The 26,261-nt window shown below is 42.7% G+C and overlaps 1 protein-coding gene across 2 annotated transcripts in view; it reads right to left on the bottom strand.

Annotated features, from left to right (window-relative positions):
• CYP27A1 (cytochrome P450 family 27 subfamily A member 1) overlaps window positions 1-26,261 on the bottom strand; it is a 59,871-nt gene that overhangs the window by 21,787 nt on the left and 11,823 nt on the right. For both annotated transcript variants that reach the window (XM_069574541.1, XM_069574542.1), the window contains exon 2: window positions 4,197-4,387. In XM_069574541.1, the coding sequence (XP_069430642.1) occupies window positions 4,197-4,387 (191 nt within the window). The remainder of the gene's footprint in view (window positions 1-4,196; window positions 4,388-26,261) is intronic.

Here is a 26,261-nt window from a genome sequence, read left to right as displayed (position 1 = left end):
GTGTCAGTATTTGAGGACTGGATTAGGTGGTATCTTCCCACCCTGAGACCCTTACAGAGTTGAGGAAAATCTCAGACTCCTAGACCTAGAATTATGGAATTGCAAGCTCTCAAATGACAGAATCTTCAAATCACAAAACTTCAGAGTTTCACTAACAGCATAAAGGAAGTAGTTAAGGTGAGCATCTGAACCAACCTGTGCCCTGCTAGTGCTAAGTCGCTTCAGTTGTGTCCAACTCTTTGAGACCCTATGGACTATAGCCAGCCAGGCTCCTCCAGTCCAAGGGATTCTCCAGACAAGAATACTGGAGTGGGTTGCCATGTCCTCCTCCAGGGGATCTTCCAGACCCAGGGGTTGACCCCCCCCACCCCCGCCATCTCTTATGTCTCCTGCATTGGCAGGCGGGTTCTTTACCACTAGCACCACCTGGGAAGCCTTCTGAACCAATCTGCCTAGGGTCAAATCATAGGTCAGATGATGTCGGCTGAGTGACCTTAGGCAAGTGACTCAACTCTTCTGTGCCTCAGTTTCCCTTCTGTAAAATGGGAATAATAAGAGCACCTATCTTAGTAGGATAATTAATGTGTTTAGATTGGTGCCTGGCAAATTCGTGATACTTAATGAATGTTGACTGTGATTATCTTAGGATGACACAACTCTGTAATCTTCTGTATGTGAAATGAGCTAGGCAGCTACAGTGGCTCTGGTCCCTCTGTGTCGAGGATGGGGGATAAAAGAGAGCAACTGAGGGTTCTTGTGGTGCTCAGAGGAACTTTGTGCTCTGCTAGGCTCAAGGCGCCAAGGAGATGGAGAGCATTATCTGGCTGATGCTCCAGGTCCTCTTGCCATAGCCATGCAGGAGGTAGCTGGGTCCTCACTCTGGTTAGACAGGGATGCTCATGGGGATGGACACACACTTCCCATTCAGGGGCTTAATGTTCCCATCTTCAGCAGTCCCCCAAACCTGTTACCTTTCCTAAGCAAGCTGGGTATGGGTCAATTTTTAAAAAGCTAGATGTAGAGTAATAAGTACAACATGGTAAAATTTTAAGAGGAAGAGAGGAAACCCTATATATCTACATGCATATCTGTATGCTCACAGAGAAGAATATACGACTTCCCAGGTGGCGGTAGGGGTAAAGAACCCACCTGCCAATGCAGGTAGATGTAAGAGATGCGGGTTCGATCCCTGGGTTGGAAATATCCCCTGGAGCAGAGCATAGCAACCCACTACAGTATTCTTGCCTGGAGAATTCCATGGATGGAGGAACCTGAAGGGCTACAGTCCAGGGGTCACAAACAGTTGGATACAACTTAGCGACTAAACAAGATAAGAATATATACCAAATTGTCAGGATTATTTAGGAGGATGGGATGGGACCAAGGGGTAGGGAGACAATATTTTATTACTGGAATTTTTACAATAAATATTACTTTTGAATTTTAAAAGTTCATAAGGTCTTTAAAAAAGAAAAACATTTACAAGTATTAAGGCAAGAATCAGGTATTTTATTTTGAACTATTGGGCTTCCTGGTGGCTCAGACAGTAAAGAATCTGCCTGCAATGTGGGAGACCTGCGTCCAATCCCTGGTTTGGGAAGATCCCCTGGAGGAGGGCATGCTCCAGTGTTCTTGCTTGGAGAATCCCCATGGACAGAAGTACCTGGCGGGCTACAAAACAGGGGGCTGCAAACAGTTGGATGCGACTGAGTGACTGAGCACAGCACAGCACTGTAAGCCAACTATACTTCAATAAATTTGAAAAATGTATTTTACTTAAATGAAGCTTAAAAAACAAACTAAATAAATAAATAAATGAACTTCAAACCCTAGGAGTTTTCTTTCTTATATTGGTGTGTGTGCTAAGTTGCTTCAGTCATGTCCAACTCTTTATGGCCCCATGGACTGAGCCCACCAGGCTCCTCTGTGCATGGGATTCTCCAGGCAAGAATACTGGAGTGGGTTGCCATGCCCTCCTCCAGGAATCATCCCGACCCAGGGATTGACCACGTTGTCTCTTAGGTCTCTTGCACTGGGAGGCAGGTTCTTTACACTGGTGACATCTTATGTTGCGGAAAACTGCAAAAAGGTAAACTAAAAGTGTGGCTAGAAAAGAAATGAAAACCAGAACAGACCTATTTATTGGAACTTCAGGTTTGGGTGCTTCTTCCAAGAATAAAACTCTCCCAACAATAGGAACAGATTTGCAGAACTTAAATGAGAACCTTTCTGTGGTTGTTAAAATATTTCTTGGGGAAATGATGCTTCAGAAAATGAGATTTTAAATATATATATATATATTAAAACAAAAAAGTCTCATAGGTTAGCAAAATAACTCTTAAATACACATATTATATAACATATTTAGGAAACTGGCTTTAGACAAAATGGGTATAATAGATCACAAAGGGGCATATATATATATATATATATATATATATATATATATATACACGTTTAGCTCCAGTTCTAAATCTGAACCATCAAGTCCAGTGATGGCCTGACCTGGTAAAAAACTGAGACCTAAATCTTTTATTATTATTATTATTGATTTATAATTGACATATAACATTATATTGGTTTCAATGTAATGATTTGACATCTGAATACATTGCAAAATGATCACCATAATAAGACTAGAATGTGGGAGGAGAAGGAGACGACAGAGGATGAGATGGTTGGATGGTATCACCAACTCGATGGACGTGAGTTTGAGTAAGCTCTGGGAGTTGGTGATGGACAGGGAAGCCTGGCATGCTGCAGTCCGTGGGGTCGCAGAGTTGGACACGACTGAGCGACTGAACTAAATTGACCATCTGTCACCATAAAAAAATAAACTTTAAGGATTTACTCTCTTGGCAAGATTTGGGTCTCAAATATTGTACAGCATCCTTGAGACTAAAATCTTGCTCTCGAGGTCAGATATCAGGCTAAACAGCTCTTAAAGAACATTCTCTATTCTCTTCTCAGAACTTAGAAAAAAGGACCCAGGAATTAAGTTCTGAAACCACCCACCTATGAAGGAACTAGGAAAAGAGAAAGCTATGAAATGAGAGAATGAATATACAGGCATCAAAGACATAGAAAATGAACCTTCCAACCAGTCTGTTCCTTTCCAAACATGTCAAGGCAGTAGGTCCTTGCATTCCAGAATCAGAGATATCTATACCACTACTCACTGTGTCACTTCTGGCAAGTAGTACCAAAACCAAACCCTTCTAGGCCTCAGTTTCTTTATTTGTAAAATGGGGATTAATAATACTATCTACTTCCTGGCCTTGTTGTGAGGTTAGAATGAAATAATAAATGTAAAGAGACTAGCTTGATGTCTGGCATGTCATAAACACTTAGTTATTATCAGTGTTGTTGCTATTATTTCAACCACCTGGATTAACTTTAATCCCTTAAAAAATGACTTTAGAAATGTGGATGTCAGACAACTAGGGAAAATAAAAAGCCATTCATTGTTTTGGAAGCTCTTTTAACATACTATAGCAAAAAGAAGCCTGTAATATACCCAATTACAAGTTGTGGCACTGGGAATGGTTTATCACCAATGATTCTCAATTATTTACCTTAATTGGTATTTGAATATATAATATACTCAGCTCATCTTTCAATGTGTCACTGCCAAAATAATCTTAACTTTTCTAGGTATGACTTTGAGGCTAAAACCTACACGTATCTCTCTGTGTTGAGAGCATCCATGAAAGTTATAACCAACAACAAGTATATAATACATAATTTGGAAAATATTCTTAAAATTAAATTGAGCCCTCCCAACTAAGATGATGCTGCTATTTTTTTTCAACTATAAGTAAATATGTCCCAGTACGATTTGAGTTAATATATTTTCAACCATAATACAGAATCATGGAGCTTGAAAGGTCTAAAAGATACCTTGGAGATCCTGTAATTCAAGCTTCCCATTTTATACATAAGAAACATAAGCCCAAAGAGAGTATATTATTCATTTGTCATAGTCATAGGATATATTAGTGGAAAAGCCAATGAATGGTCCATGGGCTTCAGTCCAACCCAACCACCACTTTCTAGACACAGAAGCTTTTTTCTAGACTCAGGCTCGGGGGACACAGGGAGATCCTACTCTGCGCGTTATCCTCTGGCTGCCCAGTGCCACCGTTCCTGGGCCTGGCCTCTGGGGCCCTCTTCCAGTCCCTCCGGCCCCAGCTCACGTGGTGAAGGGCCCATAGGACAGGCCTTGCTGGTCCCGGTGCTCCTTCCATAGTTTCATGTCGTCCCGCACTGGGTACTTGCCCTCTTGGCGCATCACTTGCTCCAGGAGTGGGGCACTGGCCAGGTGCACGTGCATCTGAGGCCCTACTCGGTTTATCCATATTGGGCCGTACTTGGCCTTGGTCAGCACCTGTGGGGTTCAACCAAAGCTGAATCATCATGGCCTAGGCAAGCAGGCACTTCCTGGAGAGGAGAAACAGGATAGAGGAAATGTCCCATGGCCACACCGGAGCAGGTGGGCTGGGCAAAACTCATTGTGTAGGAGGTAGGTGCTGGGATGGCCTGCAGTCTTAAAAGGAGAACCCTGGAAAAAATGGTTACACAGGAGTTAACATATTGAGAGCAATGAGTAGCTGGCAGAACTGGGGGAACTGAGGTCTTAGAGGAACGAAATTTTGGGAAAATGAGATACCTGGTAAACTGGAGTAGGCTGAGGTATTGGGGGTCCAGGGTTTTAGGGAAACTGAGCCCTTAGTGAAGTATAGTAAAATGTCTATGTCCTCTTCATGTGTGTGTGCTCAGCTGCTCAGTCATGTCTGATTCTTTGCATCCCCATGGACTGTAGCCTGCCAGGCTTCTCTGTCCAGGGGATTTCCCAGGCAAGAATAGTGGAGCAGTTTGCCATTTCCTACTCCAGGAGATCTCTCCAACCCAGGGATCCAATCTGAATCTCTTGTACCTCCTGTCATAGAAGGCATTTAAATTTCCTGCAGTTTTCTTCCAAACATAAGATAAGCATCTCGTATAACCAATAAGAAAAAAGAAATACAGTTAGAAATGCCAGGAAAAATAAGAAGCTGAATGAGAAAATCAAGATGTAAGTATGAAGTAAACTATGTGGCATGAATTTTTTTAATAAAAAATTTTATTAGCTGTGTTAAGGAAAGTAATTCTCAATATTTTATCTTAGAATTTCTAAAGCACTTGACAGTTGAGACACATAACATCTGTGAAATTGACATTGCAATGAATGATGTTTTTATAGTTGTTGAAAATAAGGGAGAAAACAATATGTTTTGGCAGGGGGAGGTAAAACTTAAAAAAATCCAGAAATACTAAGATTAAATTTATTAGCTAAATTACACCTATAAACTGAAATAAAATGAAACATAGTGGTTTCCCAAGTACTTCATCTTTCATAATCTGTTACTGAATATGTTTTAAGAGGATCAGAAGTGTTCCAATATCAAAATTAGTCCAAAGGGTTTCTATAAAAGAAACATTATAATTATGGAGACAAGGGACTTCCCTGGTGGTCCAGTGGTTAAGAGTCTGCCTTTCAATGAAGAGGACACGGGTTTGATCCCTGGTTGGCAACTAAGATCCACATTCCACAGGGCAATTGAGCCCACTTGCCGCCACTACCAAGCTGTGTGCCACAACTAGAGAGAAGCCTGCCCATTGTACTGAAAGATACTACAAAGATCCTTCATGCCATAGCTGGGACCTGACACAGCCCAAAATAAAATAAATAAACTTTTTTTTTAATTACAGAGAAGAGATCTATTATGTAAATTATAGAACTCATAGTCCATAGAATCATCAATTTTACTGGGTCTTACTGTTGACATTAAATACTAGGTTCTTATCTGAAGTTTGATTTTTTTTCCTTCTGTTAAGTTCACGTAAAATGACATGTAATGTTTTTATATAACGATGCAAACAATGCTTATCTCTAAGTCATGGTTTATAGATAGTTTCCTTTCTTCTTTATACTGTGATTTGTTTTTCAAGTATTCTACCTTCATCTTGGAATCAGAAAAAAATCATATTTTAAAGGACCAGGTTAATAAGCTTGGGCACCACTTCTTGCCTGGAATCCAAAGCTCCTGGCACCACTTCCTGGCTATTGGTTTGGAATTTTCTGGGACATTTTCCCCCATGCCTAGACATTGCTTTCTTCTCTCTTCCTTCATACTCCTCTTCTCAGTTAGTTTACTCGGTGGAACTTAACAAGGATCTATTTATGTAAGAACTTATTTTAGAAAGACACCGGAATACTTGCTGAGAGATGTGTGCTATGTCTGTGAGCCTACCATTAAGCCGTAACCTGAACCAGTTAGAGAGCCCCAGCGTTCTCAGATAGGTCCTATCTAAATGCCCCTTTGCAGAACCAGAGTCCCCTGGAGATCATCTTCCAGGATGAATGAGAGGGCTAGCCTCCGCCAAGTGAAATTCCAAAGATGGACAGTATTAAATTCATCCAATACTCATTTATTGAGCTCATATCCTGTTCCTCTTATACTGATCTAGGGGCTGGGGATACTGCTGTGACCTACTCGTTTACAGTTTATTTACATCCTAAGGCATGAGCCACATAGTTAAGAATTGGATTACTTATGCTTATAAATCGTTCCTTAATTTTTTTTAAGATTTTTTTTATGTGGACCATTTAAAAAGTCTCTATTGAATTTGCTACAATACAGCTTGTATTTTATGTTTTGGTTTTTTGCCCGAGATGCTTGCAGGATCTTGGTTCCCCAAACAGGGACCAAACTCATACCCCCTGCACTGGAAGGTGAAGTCTTAATCACTGGACCACCAAGGAAGTTCATTTCCCAAATTATTTTGTAGATGTAGATGTCTGTTTCTTTAACTAAATTGAAAGCCTTCAAGGGCAGGAACCATGTACTTCTTTATACCTCCCCTACTGCTAGAAGCAGTGATAAACACATTACAGGCACTCAGTAAATATTTAGCAGTTGCCAACGAATCAAGTGGAAGAATAACAAGCTGCAGATAAGACAGAGCTTATGAGACAGAGTCAGAAAGGAAGCAGGGGAGAGGATACATAGGACACTGATAACAATGGCTCCACTGGGGCAGGCATTAATTTGAAAAAGCCTGGAAGGATAATATGGAAAGGAAATTAAGAGAATAATTCTAATAGATAATTATAATAGCATCTTTTATGGACTGAATGTTTGCATCTCTCCCAAACTCACAGATTGAAGCCCCAACCCTCAGTATATATTTAAAGAAGAGACATCTAAGAAAGTATGATTAAATAAGAGTGGGGCCCTGATCCAGTAGGATTAGTAAGTATCCTCCTAAGAAGAGATATCAGAGAGTTCTCTGTGTATGTGCATATACACACACACACACACACACCAAGCAAAGATCATTTAAGTACACAGGAAAAAGGTAGTTGTCTGCAAGCCAGAAAAACTGCTACCAAATGCAAGTCTGTGTGCCCAATGCACAATGAGGCCAAACAATACCAAAACATCAGAATTTGGAGCAGAGAAAGGCTTACTGCAGGGCCATGTAAGGAGACAAGTGAGTGGCTCATGCCTTAAAACCCCTGAACTTCCTGAAAGCTTTCAGCAAAGCCCTTTTATAAGAAAGATGAAGGAGAAGGAGGGGTATGGTTGTGCTTGCATGCTTAGTTGCTCAGTCGTGTCTGACTCTTTGCAACCCTATGGACCGTAGCCTGCCAGGCTCCTGTGTCCATGGAATTCTCCAGGCAAGAATATTGGAGTAGCTTTCCATGTCCTCCTCCAGGGGGTCTCCCCGACCTAGGAATCGAACTACACATTTCTTATATCTTCTGCATTGGTAGGCCAATTCTTTACCATTAATGCCACCTGGGAAGCCTAGGGCATGGTTTAGTTGTTCCAAAAAAAAATTTTTTTTTCTTGGTGTCAGATCCTTTGTTCTTGAGGTCAGATCACAGTCAGGTCACCATGTACCTGTAAACCTCCACCAAGACAAATGTTATTCTCTATTCTGACAAAAAAGGGCAAGGTCATGGCTCAACTTTCACTCTCTCAGATTCAGGCTAACAGGAGGGGGTCCCTGTGTGGGCTCATGACCCTGTTCAGCAGCATTCATCTAGTACCCGGTCTGGGTCCTCTCGCCAGTGCCCACTCCTGGCTGAAGAGGCGGTTCTCAGCTGGTGGTGCCTTCAGGACTAGGTTCCCAGGCTCAGCCCAGCTGTCATCACTGAGGGAGCCAGGTACCCAGGACCGAGCTGGCCCTCAGGCTTTTCACTTAACTGGAGACAATCATTTGTATAGCATCAATAGGAATACTTGTTGTAGCACATACCAACCAGCTCACAAGAATTGCCCTTCTTTGAAAATAGCCCCAACCACAGAGGTGGACCTGAAGTAGTGACGTGAAATGTCCTTTCAACTTAACCCTGACCTCTGGTCACCTCCTAGGAGCAGATAACCAATCTAAACTGTACCTATTTTTGAAACTTGAATGGAAAGCCTGAAGTTGGATGAAGGTTACTTTCATGGCAGTGTCCAGTTTCTGAGGCCCACATGGACTGTGACCCATGAATACTACCACTGCCATTAGGTTGCAGAGGTGGGGATGGGGGAGAAGTTCACTGCTGCCTTGAAGCCTGGGCCCAGCCAGTGGGCGGCCCTTGCAAGGGCTCAGGAGCTCTTCAGGACACAGCCCCAGCCTTCAGCCCGTCCCTGGGCCTCTCTAGATCACCCCACCAGCCCCAAGACCTGAGGGCCTGGAGTGCCCTGGGGAGAGGACCACGATCCACCTCTTACTGTACCCTTTACCACAAGGACCACAGTGAGGTCTGCTATTGGTAGAGTGGGACCTCAAACCACTGTGCTAAGGGTGTCACACTAACAGTCTCCAGCTAATGGGCATGTGCCCGCTCTACTCCTGTTAGAAAAAGACTCTCACCAGAAATCAACTATTCTGGTACCTTATCTTCTACTTTCAGCCTTCAGAACTGTGAAAAACACTAATTTTGTTGTTTAAGACACCCAGTTTGTGGTATTTTGTTAGAGCAGCCAGAGTAAACTAATATATAACATCCAAAAGAATAAAATTACTAACAATAAATTTAACCAAGGAGGTAAAACACTTGTACACTGAAAACTACAAAACACTGCTGAAAGAAATTAAAGGCCTAAATAAATGGAAAGATATCCTATGTTCACAGATTGGATAACTTAATACTGTTAAAATGGCACTGCTCTCCCAAGTGACCTACAGATTCAATGCAATCTCCATTAAAACTTTCATGGGCTTTTCTCAGAAACCAATCCTCAAACTCATATGAAATTGCAAGAGCCTTAAATGGCTGAAACAATGTTTAATAAGAAAAACAAAGATGGAAGACTCATACTTTCTGATTTTAAAACTTATTACAAAGCTACAGTAATCAAAACAGTTTGGTAATAGCATAATGATACACGTATAGACCCAAGGACTAGAATCAAGATATCCAGAAATAAACCTAAATATCTATGGTCAACAGATTTTTGACAAGAGTGCCCATATCATTCAGGGGGAAAAGAACAATCTCATCAATAAATAGTGTTAGGACAAATGGATAACCAAGTGCAAAAGCGTGAAGTTGGACCCCTACCTCACTCCATATACAAAAATTAACTCAAAATGGACCAAATCCCTAAATAAAAGAGCTAAAACTATAAAACTCTCAGAATAAAACACAGTGGTAAATCGTCATGATCTTGGATTTAGCAATGGTTTCTTAGATTTATGGGGAAACAGTGGAAACAGTGTCAGACTTTATTTTTTTGGGCTCCAAAATCACTGCAGATGGTGACTGCAGCCATGAAATTAAAAGACGCTTACTCCTTGGAAGAAAAGTTATGACCAACCTAGATAGTATATTCAAAAGCAGAGACATTACTTTGCCGACTAAGGTCCGTCTAGTCAAGGCTATGGTTTTTCCTGTGGTCATGTATGGATGTGAGAGTTGGACTGTGAAGAAGGCTGAGTGCCGAAGAATTGATGCTTTTGAACTGTGGTGCTGGAGAAGACTCTTGAGGGTCCCTTGGACTGCAAGGAGATCCAACCAGTCCATTCTGAAGGAGATCAACCCTGGGATTTCTTTGGAAGGAATGATGCTAAAGCTGAAGCTCCAGTACTTTGGCCACCTCATGCGGAGAGTTGACTCATTGGAAAAGACTCTGATGCTGGGAGGGATTGGGGGCAGAAGGAGAAGGGGACGACAGAGGATGAGATGGCTGGATGGCATCACTGACTCGATGGACATGAGTCTGAGTGAACTCTGGGAGATGGTGATGGACAGGGAGGCCTGGCATGCTGTGATTCATGGGGCACAAAGAGTCGGACACGACTGAGCGACTGAACTGAACTGAACTGAACATATGAGCAATAAAAGGAAAAAACAGAAAACCTGGACTTCATAAAAATTTAAAACTTTTGCATATCAAAGGACTTTATCAAGAATGTGAATAAACAATTTACATAATGAGAGAAAATATTGGCAAATCATATATCTGATGAGGGTTTAATATCTAGAATATACAGAAAACTCTTTAAAACTCAACAAGAAGACAGTCCAGTTTTCAAAGGATGAAAGCACTTGACATTTCTCCAAAGATATACAAATAACCAATAAACACACAAAGAGATGTTCAACATCACTGATCATTAAGGAATGAAAATCAAAACCATAAAAAGGAAGCATTTCATATCCACTTGTTGTTTAGTCACTACGTTGTATCTGACTCTTTTGTGACCCCGTGGACTGTAGCCCGCCAGGTTCCTTCATCCGAGGGATTTACCAGGCAAGAATACTGGAGTGGGTTGCCATTTCTTTCTCCAGGGGTTATATCCACTAGAATGATTTAAATCCAAAACACTGAATATAACAAGTTGTTGGCAAGCAGGTAGAGAAACTGAAGCCCTTGTACATTGCCGATGGGAAAGTAAAAATAGTGCAGCTGCTGTAGAAAACCATTTGGCAAGTTCCCAAAAAGTTAAACATTAAGAATTACCATATGATCCAGCAATTCCATTCCTAGGCATATACTCAAGAGAAATGAAAACATATACCACACAGAGACTTGTATAGGAATGTTTACAGCAGGATTACTTATAATCATCAAAAGGTGGAAACAACCTGAAAGTCATCAACGGATGAATGGGTAAGAAAATTGTGGGATATACATACAAGGGAATAGTATTCTGCCATAAAAAGGAACAATCCTGCCACACCCGTGGTAGATTCATGTCAATGTATGGCAAAACCAATACAGTATTGTAAAGTAAAATAAAGTAAAAATAAAAATTAAAAAAAAAAAGGAACAATTCCGCCATAAAAAGGAACAAAGTACGGGAGTACAAGACAAGCTAAAATTTGGATGAAATTTGAAAACATATGCTAACTGAAAGCAGCTGAGACAAAAAGGTCTCATATTGTATGATTCCATTTGTATGATATATCTGAAAAAGGCAAATCCATAAAGATGGAAAGCAGATTAATGTTTATACCAAAGGGTGGCATTAAGGGGAATGAGGAGTGACTAATAACAGGGTCTCTTTCCAGGGTATCGAAACTTGGAAAAGTTATGAAACTAGAGAGAGGCAGTAGTTTTATAACATTAATAATACACTAAATGCTGCTGAATTGTGCACTTTAAAATGGTTCGTTGTTTTATACTTCGTGAATTTCCCCTAAGAAAAAGCCTAGAAGTTTGTGATACTTAAAACCTCCAGAGGCTCAGAAAGGGCCCTGCAGAGATTTCCCCTCAGCAAAGAGAGAACAGAAAGGGAGTGAGGGGGCTTCCCCTGAGTTGGCCCTTCTGTGGTTCCAAGACTTCCTCTCTTGTGAATCGAGAAGAGAGGACCAGACCAACATTTCCTTTGCCTTGCCAGCTACTTATATAGGATTAAAGATCAGGTTTTTAGGGGTGTTTGCTCATTTGTCTATTTGCTCTGGGAAGAAGACACTGGCAGAGACTCTTTTATAATGGGAACGCCCCCTATTGCGCAAAACTGTTGCCCTTATAACTTCTGGAGGATGATTTGGCAGCCAATATATATCAAAGGCCTGCATGAAATCTTTTACTGCACTAATTCCACTTCAGGAGAATTTATTTTAAGGAGCTAATTCACGATGTGCATGATATTTAGCGATAGATATACTTATCAAACCTTTATACATTTAAAAATCTAAACATATAACAATAAGCTTCAGTATATTCTTATGTAGCCACAATGCAATACCCATTAAAAACTGTTACTCAAGTGATAGTAAAAGATATTCACATTAGTAAAGGGCAGGTTATAAAAGAGAGTATATGCTATGCTTTCATTCAAAAAGTACATATGTGGATGATGCATGGGGGAAGTGTGGAAGTCTATTCACCAAAGACAAACAAGCAGGATTAATACCTACTTGCCCTAAAGACTATGTGTATATTTATGCATTCATTTCACAAATGCTTTTTAAAAAAATTCTATTTATTTATTTTTGGCTGTGCTGAGTCTTCATTGCTGTGTGGGCATTTCTCTAGTTGCAGCACGCAGGGGCTGTTCTCTAGTTGAGGTACGCAGGCTTCTCATTGTGGTGGCTTCCCTTGCAATGCACAGGAAGGCTCTAGGGCACAGGCTCAATAGTAGTGGCACGTGGGCTTAGTTGCTCTGCAGCATGTGAGATTTTCCCAAACCAGGGACTGAATCCATGTCTCCTGCATTGACAGGTGGATTCTTTTCCACTGAGTCACCAGGGAAGCCCACAAATGCTTATTAACACCTATGTGTGCCAGACACTTCATATGTAGAGGGTGTTGAGATGGAAGATTTGGATTTTCTTTGTTTTGTGTCTTTATATTTTCTGATTTCTCTACAATACAGAAATTTATCACGTATTACTTCTGCAAATTACTTCAACTAAGTCGAAATGACATGCTCTTACATGAGTTATGTAATCACAAATAATTAGTAGGCAACTCATATTTATTTGCCTTTTTTTAGAAGAAGGGTCATTTTATAAGGAAAAAAAAAATGTGCCTGTCTCATTGTCATGGGTTTTGAATTCAAGTCAGTCATCCACAGCTGTCTTGTTCATTTCAGTTGAGGGGTCAAGGATTGCCTGGAAGGAGACTTTTGTCCTAGTTTCAGTTCCAGCTCAGAGGCTCTGTCACTCTGTTGGATAATAGACTGGCGGTGGCCCCCTCCCAATCTTGCATGTGTCTGCAGACTCAAAGGCTTGAACCCTGTGTCAACCGAGGAAAATGCACAACCTAAAAGTTGAGAATTATGTTTTATTCAGTGAAATTTCTGAAGACTTAAGCCCAGAAGGCAGCCTCTCAGATAGCTCTGAGGGACTGCTCCAAAGAGGTAAGTGAGGAAACAGTATATGTAACAGCTTTTGCAACAAAACCCAGGTAGTTGGAACATCAGAAGATTACTGTTACTTAAAGAAAACCAGACATCTGCAATTAACGAACTTAGTGCTTTTCTATGTGAAACTGTTGGGTGGCATTGTGAGGGTCCTCTGAAGAGCTCTGTGTGGTTCTTTATGTCTCGGTGCAGAAAGAATTCCACAAGAAGCAAAGCGATGACAAGAAGTGATTTATTAGAATAGGATGTTTGTGAGGCTTACAAGCAGGCAGGTGAGGATGCTATACCTCAAGAACTTACTCAGCTACAGTTTTATAATAAAAAGAAAAGTAGGGTGGAGGGAGAACACCTTGTTTTTCTTGAGTAGATGTCACGCTTCCATCATTAGTTCCTCCTCCAGGTTGAGCAGGGGAGTTTACATGTCTTTATATGGTCAAGCTAGGTCCAGAAATTATTGCTTTTTATGTGTGTAGAGAGCGTGTCCTAACTCACTGAGCTCACTGGGCAAGCTGTGGGTCTCATGCCACCATTGTTTTATTGCTTTGGGGCCTGTCTCATGTTTCTATTTGCATGGTTTTGTTGCTCATTAAGCAAGCTTGCTCGGTTTTGTGGTTAAGTAAACCTGCAAGGAGATCCAACCAGTCCATTCTAAAGGAGATCAGCCCTGGGTGTTCTTTGGAAGGAATGATGCTGAAGCTGAAACTTCAGTACTTTGGCCACCTCACGCGAAGAGTTGACTCATTGGAAAAGACTCTGATGCTGGGAGGGATTGGGGGCAGGAGGAAAAGGGGACGACAGAGGATGAGATGGCTGGGTGGCATCACCGACTCAATGGATGTGAGTCTGAGTGAACTCCGGGAGATAGTGATGGACAGGGAGGCCTGGTGTGCTGTGATTCATGGGGTCGCAAAGAGTCGGACATGACTGAGCGACTGAACTGAACTGAACTGAAACCTTCTTAAGTAATCATTAACTTAACAGGGGTATCCTATATTTTTTCTACTTATAATCCCCTAGTAGGATTACTTATTTAATTATCAACTTTGTCCCTTTATTCTGTCCCTGTCACATATATGCAAGAGTCTGGGCTCATTGAAATCATTCCTTTGATATGCACCTTAGCTACCTAGGGCCAGTATCTTGCTCTTTTCTACCCTGGATCCCCTCTCAGCAGATTGCTGGGGGCAGCTCCAGTGGCCAATGACTTAATGACCACTGTATCCTGTGTTGACTGATATGGCAGGCAACATTTTTTTGTCCAAACCAGCCTTCCCTGAGGCCGAATGCCCTTTCCTCCCATAACAGAACTGGAGACCTGCATGTAGCTGTCACCCAGCTATCTCCCTCCCTATGTCCCCTATATCTCCTGACAGGCATAAGTCCTCAAAATCCTGAGAGTTTCCCATTGCCTCTGAGTTCTGACCAATGTAGCCGTGCTGTTCTCCCCTCTGAGAAAAGAGCTACAGATAATAAAATCTCTTCCTGCAGGCTAGCAGGGACTCCCCAACAACCTGGTACTCCACAACTCAGCATCGCAGTCATCTGACCCCTTTTGTTTAGGGCTGTTCTTTAGCGTGTGAGGGGAGGAGGAAAGTGGTGGTGGGTGGAGGGGTTGGGTGGCCAGGTTAGGAGAGAGTAGACTCATCCTGCAGAGGAGTAGGGGGTCTTCTCACAGTCCTATCTATTTTGTCCATAACCAGCCACTGAAAACTGAAATTGGTGCTTTCTGGTAGTGGGTGGGGTTGGCTGCCTGCGCTGGACCCCTGGGCTTCCAGCCACTGTGGAATTCCTGAGGTGCCTGTTCTACATTCCCGTGTCTGGGTTTCTGTAAAAAAAAAAAAAAAAAAAAAGCAACTATAATAGTTTGGGGCAAGAACCACAGTGAAGAGAGAACAAAAGGGGAAGTGATCCTGCAAGTGAGACGTCTGAGGCCATTCCTCCTACTACTTTGGCAAAAATGTGAAACCAGTAATACAATGTTTAATTATGTGACTTTCAAAAATGTTAGGAAACTTCCTCTGATGTCCAAAGTTTTAAATGTATAATGTCTTTTTAAAAAGAATAATTTTATTTATCTATTTATTGTTGGCTGTGCTGCATCTCTGTTGCTGCATGGACTTTCTCTAGTTGAGGTGAGTGGGGAGCTACTCTTTAGTTGAGGTGGGCAGGTTTCTCATCGCAGTGGTTTCCTCTCATTGTGGAGCATAGGCTCAATACTTGTGGTTCTCAGGCTTAGTTGCTCCACAGCACATGGGATCTTCCTGGACCGGGGACCGAACCTAAACCCGTGTCTCCTGCATTGTCTACCACTGAGCCACCAGGGAAGCCCTGAAAGGAAATCTTGATTAGCAAGATAAAGATCTCAGCAGGGTTGACTGCTAAGCCCCAACAAGGTTTGGAGTGAGCTTGTCAAGTGGTTTCCCCAAACAATGTTGGAGTGACAACACAGAATCCCGCTGGCAGTCAAAGAAAAATTGCTATCTTTTACCAACTAAAAAGCAGTATGTTCCTGATATAAATACTGTACTTGCAAAAGGAACCATACTCCAGGGGTGTTGCCCCCCTGCTCCTGACAGACAGACTACATGGGATTTTGAACCCTCTCCTCCCAAATATTGCTGCCAGAAATATCAACAACCTCTGATATGCAGATGATAACCACTGGCAAAAAATAAAGAGGAACTAAAGAGCCTCTTGATGAGAGTGAAAGAGGAAAGTAAAAAAGCTGGTTCAAAACTCAACATTCAAAAAACTAAGATCATGCATCCGGTCCCTTCACTTCATGGCAAATAGACAGGGAAAAGAGGAAGGAGTAACAGATTTTATTTTCTTTGGCTCCAAAATCACTGCTGATGGTGACTGCAGCCATGAAATTAAAAGACATTTGCTCTTTGGAAGGAAAGCTATGACAAACCTAGGCAGAGTATAAAAAATCAGAGACACCACTTTGCCAACAAAGGTCCATATAGTCAAAGCTATAGTTTTTCCAGTAGTCGGGTATTAGATGTGAGAATTGGACCATAGAGAAGGCTGAGCGCCAAAGAACTGATGCTTTTGAATTGTGGTGCTGGAGAAGACTCTTGACGGTCCTTTGGACAGCAAGGATATCAAACCAGTCAATCCTAAAGGAAATCAACCCTGAATATTCATTGAAAGGATTAATGCTGAAGCTCCAATACTTTGGCCACCTCATGCGAAGAGCTGACTCATTTGAAAAGACCTTGATGCTGGGAAAGATTGAAGGCAAATGGAGAAAGGGCAGCAGAAGATGAGACAATTAGACAGCATCACCAACTCAATAGACATGAATGTGAGCAAGCTCTGGAAGATAGTGGAGGACACAGGAGCCTGGTATGCTGCAGTTGATGAAGTTGTAAAGACTCAGACACGACTTAGGGACTGAAAAACAACAACCTCCCCAAAGCTGATAAAGTCACAACATCCTTTTAGAAAAATGAAAGTGGGACCCCAGCAGGCCAACTCACAAGGTATGGAATGGGCTCCCAGTGGGCAGTGGCAGGACCTGATTGCTGGTGTACTTAGCGACAAGGGGGCTGGAGTCCTTGACCGTTGTCCTGAGAGCCTAATGAATTCCACTGATGCTTAGAGTTAAAGAGAAAAGTGTTAGTTGCTCAGTCGTGTCTGACTTTGTGATCCCATGGACTAGCTTGCCAGGCTGTTCTGTCTATGGAATTCTCCAGGCAAGAATATGGGAGTGGGTAGCCATACCCTTCTCAAGGGGATCTTTTCAAGATCCCTGAGCTCAGGGATTGAGCCCAGTTTCAGGGAGATTCTTTACCACCTGAGCCATCAGGGAAGTCCTTTAAAAGGGGCCTTTTAAAGGCTCCACACAGTTTTTTAGAAGCATTCCATGATTGTTCCTTTCCCTTCTGTATCACCAGGAAAGCGAAATTGCCTGGCTAGGACAGGAGGTTATGACCATACATAAAATATCTTTACTCATCCAGGGCAGTCAGCTTCTCAGAGATAGACCAAGATCCCTTCTTACAAGGAGCAGGAAAGGAGAAACTGGAAATAGATTTGGCTAAAAATCTAATGAGACTCTTGAAGTTTGGTTGCTCCCAGTAGCAGATGCAAAAGCCACACCAGTTCTGCTTGTTGAGAAGGCATGGAAATCAATTCATCACCTAATGACTGACTTCAAGCTCCTAGAATTCCAGTTGAGCTATTTCAAATCCTAAAAGATGATGCTGTGAAAGTGCTACACTCAATATGCCAGCACATTTGGAAAACTTAGCAGTGGCCACAGGACTGCAAATGGTCAGTTTTCATTCCAAAGAAAGGCAAATTCATTGCCAAAGAAAGGCAATGCCAAAGAATGCTCAAACTACTGCACAACTGTACTCATCTCACATGCTAGCAAAGTGATGCTCAAAATTCTTCAAGCCAGGCTTCAATAGTACATGAACTATGAACTTCCCAATGTTCAAGCTGGATTTAGAAAAAGCAGAGGAACCAGAGATCAAATTGCCAACATCCATTGGATCATTGAAAAAGCAAGAGAGTTCCAGAAAAACATATATTTTTGTCTTACTGACTACGCCAAAGCCTTTGACTGTGTGGATCACATCAAACTGTGGAAAATTCTGAAAGATATGGGAATACCAGACCACCTGACCTACCTCCTGAGAAATCTGTATGCAGGTCAGGAAGCAACAGTTAGAACTGGACATGGAACATCAGACTGGTTCCAAATAGGAAAAGGAGTACATTAAGGCTTTATATTGTCCCCCTGCTTATTTATCTTATATGCAGAGCACATCATGAGAAATGCTGGACTGGATGAAGCACAAGCTAGAATCAAGATTGCCAGGAGAAATATCCATAACCTCAGATATGCAGATGATACCACTCTTATGGCAGAAAGTGAAGACGAACTAAAGAGCCTCTTGATGAAAGTGAAAGAGGAGAGTGAAAAAGTTGACTTAAAGCTCAACATTCAGAAAACTAAGATCATGACATCTGGTCCCACCACTTCATGGCAAATAGATGGGGAAACAGTGACAGGCTTTATTTTGGGGGGCTCCAAAATCACTGCCAGAAAAGGCAATGGCACCCCACTCCAGTACTCTTGCCTGGAAAACCCCATGGATGGAGGAGCCTGGTAGGCTGCAGTCCATGAGGTCGCTAAGAGTCGGACACGACTGAGTGACTTCACTTTCACTTTTCACTTTCATGCACTGAAGGAAATGGCAACCCACTCCAGTGTTCTTGCCTGAAGAATCCCAGGGACAGAGGAGCCTGGTAGGAGGCCGTCTATGGGGTCGCACAGAGTCGGACACGACTGAAGCGACTTAGCAGCAGCAGCAGCAAAATCATTGCAGATGGTGACTGCAGTCATGAAATTAAAAGATGCTTGCTCCTTGGAAGAAAAGTTATGACCAACCTAGATGGCATATTACCGGAGAAGGCAATGGCAACCCACTCCAGTACTCTTGCCTGGAAAGTCCCACGGACAGAGGAGCCTGGTGGACTGGAGCCCATGGGGTTGCGAACAGTCGGACACGACTGAGCAACTTCCCTTTCACTTCTCACTTTCATGCATTGGAGGAAACGGCAACCCGCTCCAGTGTTCTTGTCTGGAGAATGCCAAGGACGGGGGAGCCTGGTGGGCTGCCGTCTATGGGATCGCACGGAGTCGGACATGACTGAAGCGACTTAGCAGCAGCAGCAGCAGATAGCATATTAAAAAGCAGAGACATTGTTAACAAAAGTCCGTCTAGTCAAAGCTATGCGTTTTCCAGTTGTCATGTATGGATGTGAGAGCTGGACTATAAAGAAAGCTGAGCGCCGAAGAATTGATGCTTTTGAACTGTGGTGTTGGAGAAGACTCTTGAGAGCCCCTTGGATAGTAAGGAGATCCAACCAGTCCATCCTAAAGGAAATCAGTCCTGAATCTTCATTGGAAGGGATGACGTTGAAGCTGAAACTCCAATACTCTGGCCACCTGGTGTGAAGAACTAATTCATTTGAAAAGACCCTGATGCTGGGAATGATTGAAGGCAGGAGGAGAAGGGGACAACAGAGGATGAGGGTTGGATGGCATCACCGACTCAATGGACATGAGTTTGAGTAAGCTTTGGAAGCTGGTGATGGACGGGGAGGGCTGGCGTGCTGCAGTCCATGGGGTTGCAAAGAGTTGGACATGACTGAGCAACTGAACTGAACTGAAATGAAGCTCCTAGCCACTCTGGCCATGAATACCTTACTGATGACATGTGGGTGGAGGAAGAACAGGTAAAGACTAATTAGGGCTTGTTACAGTGAGTCTTTACATCCACAATGAAGCCATCATCTCACAATCACCCACAGATGACAAGAGAGGAAACTATAACTTCCTGGAGGGCCACTGTAACTCAGGCCTGGATTTATAGTGGAAATCACGAATGCCCAGATGATAAGATAGTCACTCAGGGTTAGGTGGAGCAGTTTATTCAATGAGTACCATCAATCTTTAAGGGACAGTTATATCTTCTCTTGTGCCCCAAAGAGAGATGCTGGAAAACTATTTGGTTCTAGGCAACCAATTTTCCAGAATGGAAGCCTAGACACAGATCGAGATAAATGCCCTTCAGGCTAAAAGAGGGTGTTATGGCTTGAACTGGGTCCCACTGGCAAATTTATCTGTTGAAGTCCTAAGCCTAGTACCTCAGAATGTGACCTTATTTTAAGATGATGTCTTTATAGAAGTAATCCAGTTAAAATGAGGTCACAAGGGTGGACCTGAATCCAGTATGACTGGGGCCCCCATAAAAAGGGGAAATTTGGACATAGACGTTCAGGGGAGAATGCCATGTGATCATGATGATAGTCATCTACAAGGCGTGTGTCAGTGACTAACAATTATGCAGACAGAAGCTGTGGCAAAGTTACGTGGCCACTAGGCACTGGCTCTCTAGGGGTTTGGACGTGGTGCTTGCCTGACATCACCACTTAGAACACTCCATTTGAAAGATACTGCCTAGCTTGTTTTTGAGTTCTGGTGGACATTGAGAGATAGACAAAGCAAAGTGTTGCTGTACCCTGATGTGCCTCTCATGAGATGAGTCAGAAAGGAGAACACCAGAGGAATTCCCTAGTGCTCCAGTAGTTAGGACTCTGTACTTTCACTACTGTGGCCCGAGTTCAATCCCTGGTTAGTGAACTAAGATACTACAAGCTGCACGGCAAGGCAAAAAAAAAAAAAAAAATGGTGGGGCGGGGGGAAGACATGAGAACAATGTCCAAGAAAGAAGTAAACCTAGCATTAAGTGGTTAGTCACTCTCTAGATGTGCTGATTCAAATGCAGGGTATATACTTAAACCTTGGGTTTCTTGGGGGCTTCAACACACTGAGGTTCCTGACAATGCCTTGGCCTGTTTCATGGATGGATCAGCTAAGTTGAAGGCCGTGGGGTGTACTGAGCAGCTACTGTTGTGCAACACAAAGAAAAATGTTTAAAAGTATGCATGATCTGCATGGAAGGGGCATCCCTGGCAGTCCAGTGATTAAGACTCTGTGCCCCCAAGGCAGGGGCACAGGTTCAATCCCTGGTCAGGGAACTATGATCCAATATGCTGCAAGGTGCAGAAACTATGCGCAGAAATGCCACTTACTGGGCAGAGTTATGAGCTATGTTATTTGCCTTGAAAAGACCTATCCATAAATACCCTGTTACATTTTCACTGATTCAGGGCAGAATGGGCTGTTACTTGGCTGCAGGATGCCTAGCTAGTCAAGTCTCAGCCTTTCTGAGGATACCATTGTGGCAGCAGATTACACAAGATCCACACTCCCTGTCTGTGACCCAGGTGATGTCTATGGAAAAGGTGTTCTTGGATGAACATCAGTGGAATCAGCAAACTGATAAGATCTGGGATGCCCATTGCACAAGGCATGGTAAACGGTTCACAATTCAAGACTGAGCCCCAAAACAAGTTGTTTGAGCAAAGTCAAGAAAACTTGGCAGACTGCCAGCTACAAAGGCCAGTGGCAAAGGACACTTTGGGGCACATAGCAAAGGGGTACTGGATCTGGCCTGTCCTGGCAAATAGACTGTGTAGGTCCCCTATCATTCTCATAAGGATGGCATTGGACACTGGCTGCAGTAGATACCTTTTCAAGGCATGGCACTGCCATCTTCATCCACACAGCAGATAGGGGTGGAATAGGTGCATAGTCAAAGACCCTTAGATGGACTGTATTACATATTTGGATTCCCAAGAGCATCCAATCAGACAGTGGCACCACCTTTATAGTAACAACTGCCTACCAGCTACTTGGGGGTATTCACTGGATCTTTCATGCCTCATATCACCCCCAGGGAGCAGGTGCCACTGAAAGAGGAAACAGACACTTAAAGGAGAAGTTGAAAAAGATAACTGGACAACCAAGGCTCAGTTCCCAGTGGACACTTAAGAAAATCAGTTTGGACTATAAATGTGGCAGTTCACCAGAAGAGTACCTCCTGTTCAAGCAATTTTTCATTATGATATGGGGAAGGTGGCAAGAGGTCCAGATAGGCTGTAAGAGACCCGAACTACATAATTCCCTCTTCTCATTCTTCCACTTTTCTTCCCACACCTACCTCCTTAGGAAACCAGGCCACCAGAAATTGCAAGTAGAAAGATGAGTCAGGGAGTGAACTACTCAAATGATAGGGGACCTACACAGTCTATTTGCCAGGACAGGCCAGATCCAGTACCCCTTTGCTATGTGCCCCAAAGTGTCCTTTGCCACTGGCCTTTGTAGCTGGCAGTCTGCCAAGTTTTCTTGACTTCAAACAACTTGTTTTGGGGCTCAGTCTTGTTTTGGTGCTTCTTCAGTCCCCATCTTTGCTTGCCGCTGTTGCACAATCATAGATGTTAATGGTAATGACCTTGATATGAGGTGACAACTCCTAAGATGGTCTTGATGTGGCCCCCATGTCAGGAGGTGGGAGATGTTCTAGGGTGGTACCAGGTATACAAGAAAGAAACAACTGAGGCACCTCAGGAGAAACCAGGGATCATGTGAGGGTAAGACCCAGGAGGATGGGGACAAAGAATGGAGTGACTGCTAGAGAGACTGCTCAAACTGGTCATGTGGCCGTGGAAATGACAGGTGCACCTGTGCGGTGTGGGACATTGGAGATCAACCCTGGGAGGCTGGGGGTGGAGGGAGGGACTATTAATCTCTCTCTTTCAATTCTTATCTACAGACATCTTACCAGTTTAATCCAGACTGCTGTCACCACCCTCAACTTGACCACTGGCCAGAGAGAATCTGATCTGAAAACTCTCAGAAATGTCCCAAGATCCAGTGGCATCAGAAAGAACTAGTCTCCACTAAAGATGACAGAGCAAGATTAACTTTCTGGACATTGATTTGGCCTCTTCGGCCTCATCCTGCTACTGCTGGCCTCTTTTGTTTATTCATCAGTCACGGGTTGTTCTACAGGCTTCAGCATGGGTGGCAATAGACAATCACACTGCCCAGAACTTCTGTGGCCCAGCTGAGGTGGGGGAGGTGTGGCTGCTGACAACTCTAGTCGTCCCCTGAACGAGGAGCCTGGGTGCAGTCTGCTGCCGCTGCTGCTGCTGCTAAGTCGCTTCAGTCGTGTCCAACTCTGTGTGACCCCATAGACGGCAGCCCATCAGGCTCCCCCATCCCTGGGATTCTCCAGGCAAGAACACTGGAGTGGGTTGCCATTGCCTTCTCTGGCAGTCTGCTGCAGTCCAAATAGGCCTAGTCAAACTAGAGAGAGTCATGGTTGTAGTGACTTCCACCTGATGGTGCCTAAGACAAACAGAACAGATTTGGTATGAGCTCCTAACAGTAAAATTAGAATATCTATCTGGGGACTTCCCCAGTGATCCAGTGGCTAAGACGCCGTGCTCCCAATACAGGAGGCCAGGGTTTGATCCCTGGTCCAGGAACTAGATTCCATGTGCCACAATGAAGATCTAAGATCCCACATGCCCGATGCAGCTAAATAAATATATAAAAGTAAATATTTAGAATATCTGTCTGATGGGGTGATCTCTGCCCCTGAGAATCCTTAGTTGGATCAGTGAAAGGTCAGGGTTGGAGCCATGGGGCAAACTCACACACATATCCACACATTCAAAGACCTGAGCTACAGCTTAAGAGCTCAAAACGTGAGTTTTGGCAGACTTTGTGATCCCCCTGGAACATGAGAGACTGGAGGACTGTATGGTAGGTCATTATACCTCAAGAAAGCTGTCAGAAGGAAAAAAAAAAACACACATTAAAATCATCTAAAAGTGAAAGTGATAGTCACTTAGTTGTGTTCGACTTTTTGCGACCTCATGGACTGTAGGTAGCCCTCCAGGCTCCTCTGTCCATGGGATTCTCTTGGCAAGAATACTGGAGTGGGTTGCCATTCCCTTCTCCAGGGAATCTTCTTAAACCAGCAATCGAATCCAGGTCTCCTGCATTACAGGCAGGTTCTTTACAGCCTAAAATCTCCCTTCAAAAAAAAACAAAAAAGGAATATTGCCTTGTGATGTTCTATTCTCCTACTCAGGGGCCTGTTTGGTTTACTGATGATGGGTTCTTTGGGGAGGCTCTCAGCGCAAGAAAAACAACACTGAAACAGCAAGTAAATAGTCCTGAGGACAAAAGTGAACTCAAACAACCAGTACTTTTTGGCCAGTGTCAACAAACCTGGCCCGAAAAGCTGGCAACCATCAGGTAGATAAACAGATGGAGAGATGTAACTTCAGGCACAGGGCACCCTTTTGCCTCTCCTGACAGATGCCAGCAAGAGGCATCATTTAGGGTCAAAGGTGAAGAGGAGTCCAGCTGGGACAGCCATGAGTCAGTGCTGTCCAAGTGTCATCAGGAGTTTAGCCTCAACCCCCTCACACAAGTGGAATTCACGTTTCCAAGTGACAGAAGGTGCTAAATATTTAACAGCATTCCCAGGTTCTCCTTGCTCTGAGTCTTGCCTTGAGCGCTCTTCTCAAAGATCAGACCAAGCCAGGGGTCCATATGGACTCATGATGAACATGATTACTTGTATTTTTTATTTTGAATATTTTAATGTGGGTGATTTAAAAACTAACACTATATACTGTCCCTCCAGAATCAAGAACTGTTAATATTTGTCATATTTGTTTTAAATACTTTTTAAACATGAAAGCATTTCAAAGTCCCCTTTTTATCTTTCCCTTTGCCCTGGCCCCAGAGCAACCACTATCTTGAATTTGAAAAGTGTTTGTTCTGTCAATATTTATGTAATTTTGTTACATATTATATGTATATATATATATACACACACTATGATAGCTCATATCATCTTCATGTGGCTTTTAATTTCTAGAAATATTAACAGTGTCTTACATATCATGCTTATTTAAATTATATGCAGAGTACATCATGCAAAATGCCAGGCTAGATGAGTCACAGTCTGGAATCAAGATTGCTGAGAGAAATATCAATAACCTCAGATCTGCAGATGACACAACCTTAATGGCAGAAAGTGAAGAGGAACTAAAGAGCCTCTTGATGAAAGTGAAAAAGGAGAGTGAAAAAGCTGGCTTAAAACTCAACATTCAAAAAACTAAGATCATGTCATCTGGTCCCATCACTTCATGACAAATAGATGGGGAAACAATGGAAACAATGACAGACTTTATTTTTGGGGGCTCCAAAATCACTGCAGATAGTGACTACAGCCATGAAATTAAAAGACATCTGCTCTTTGGAAGGAAAGCTATGACAAACCTAGAAAGCATATTAAAAACCAGAGACATCACTTTGCCAACAAAGGTCCATATAGTCAAAGCTATGGTTTTTTCCAGTAGTCAGGTACTGATGTGAGAACTGGACCATAATGAAGGCTGAGTGCCAAAGAATTGATGCTTTCAAACCATGATGCTAGAGAAGACTCCTGAGAGTCCCTTGGACAGCAAAGAGATCAAAGCAGTCAATCCTAAAGGATCAGCCTGAATATTCATTGGAAGGACTGATGCTAAAGCTGAAGCTCCAATACTCTGGCTAGTTGAAACGAACAGCTGACTCAGTGGAAGATCCTGATGTCGGGAAAGATTGAAGACAGGGCAGGAGGAGAAGAGGGCTATAGAGGATGAGATGGTTGGATGGCATCATCGACTTAATGGACATGAGTTTGAGCACACTCAAGGAGATAGAGAAGGACAGGGAAGCCTGGCGTGTTGCAGTCCATGGAGTTGCAAAGAGTAGGACACAGCTGAGCAACTGAACAACAACACATATCATTTTATACTCAACTTTGGTTCTGAGTTCTATTTCTTTAACGGAAGATAGTTGATTTACAATATTGTATTAGTTTCTAGGTACAGCAAAGTAATTCCACTTGACATATATATATATACACATATGTATATATATTTTCTTTCTCATATTCTTTTCCATTATAGGTTATTACAAGATATTGAATATAATTCCCTGTGCTATATAGTAGCTCCTTGCTGTTTATCTATTTTATATATAGTAGTGTGTATCTGTTAATCCCAAACTCCTAATTTATCCCTCTCCCTGCTAAGTTCTATATTGATATATAAAAGCTTGTGTATTCATTACAACTATTGCATAGTGTTCCACTATATGACTATATCACAATCTATCTACCCTGTTGATGGGCATTTAACATGCTTCTGAATTTTTTATTTTACAAACAAAGCTACGAAAAAAATTTTGTGCATGTGTGCAGCCATTACTTCGATAATCATAAAAATGTCTGCTTTTATGCAAGACAGAAGCACTGTCATAAGGTTACAAAGACACGCACAGGATAGGTGAACAATAAGAATTTCCCTCTGATTGTTTATTGTAGAGAAACAATGGACTGAGAATAGAGGAAGATCTAAAGGTGATCCAGGAAAAGGCACTGCCTGCGACATCTTCAGAGAGGCTATTA

Source organism: Ovis canadensis, chromosome 2, assembly GCF_042477335.2.
Source record: "Ovis canadensis isolate MfBH-ARS-UI-01 breed Bighorn chromosome 2, ARS-UI_OviCan_v2, whole genome shotgun sequence".
Lineage (NCBI taxonomy): Eukaryota > Metazoa > Chordata > Mammalia > Artiodactyla > Bovidae > Ovis > Ovis canadensis.
This window is presented reverse-complemented; position numbering and strand designations above follow the sequence as displayed.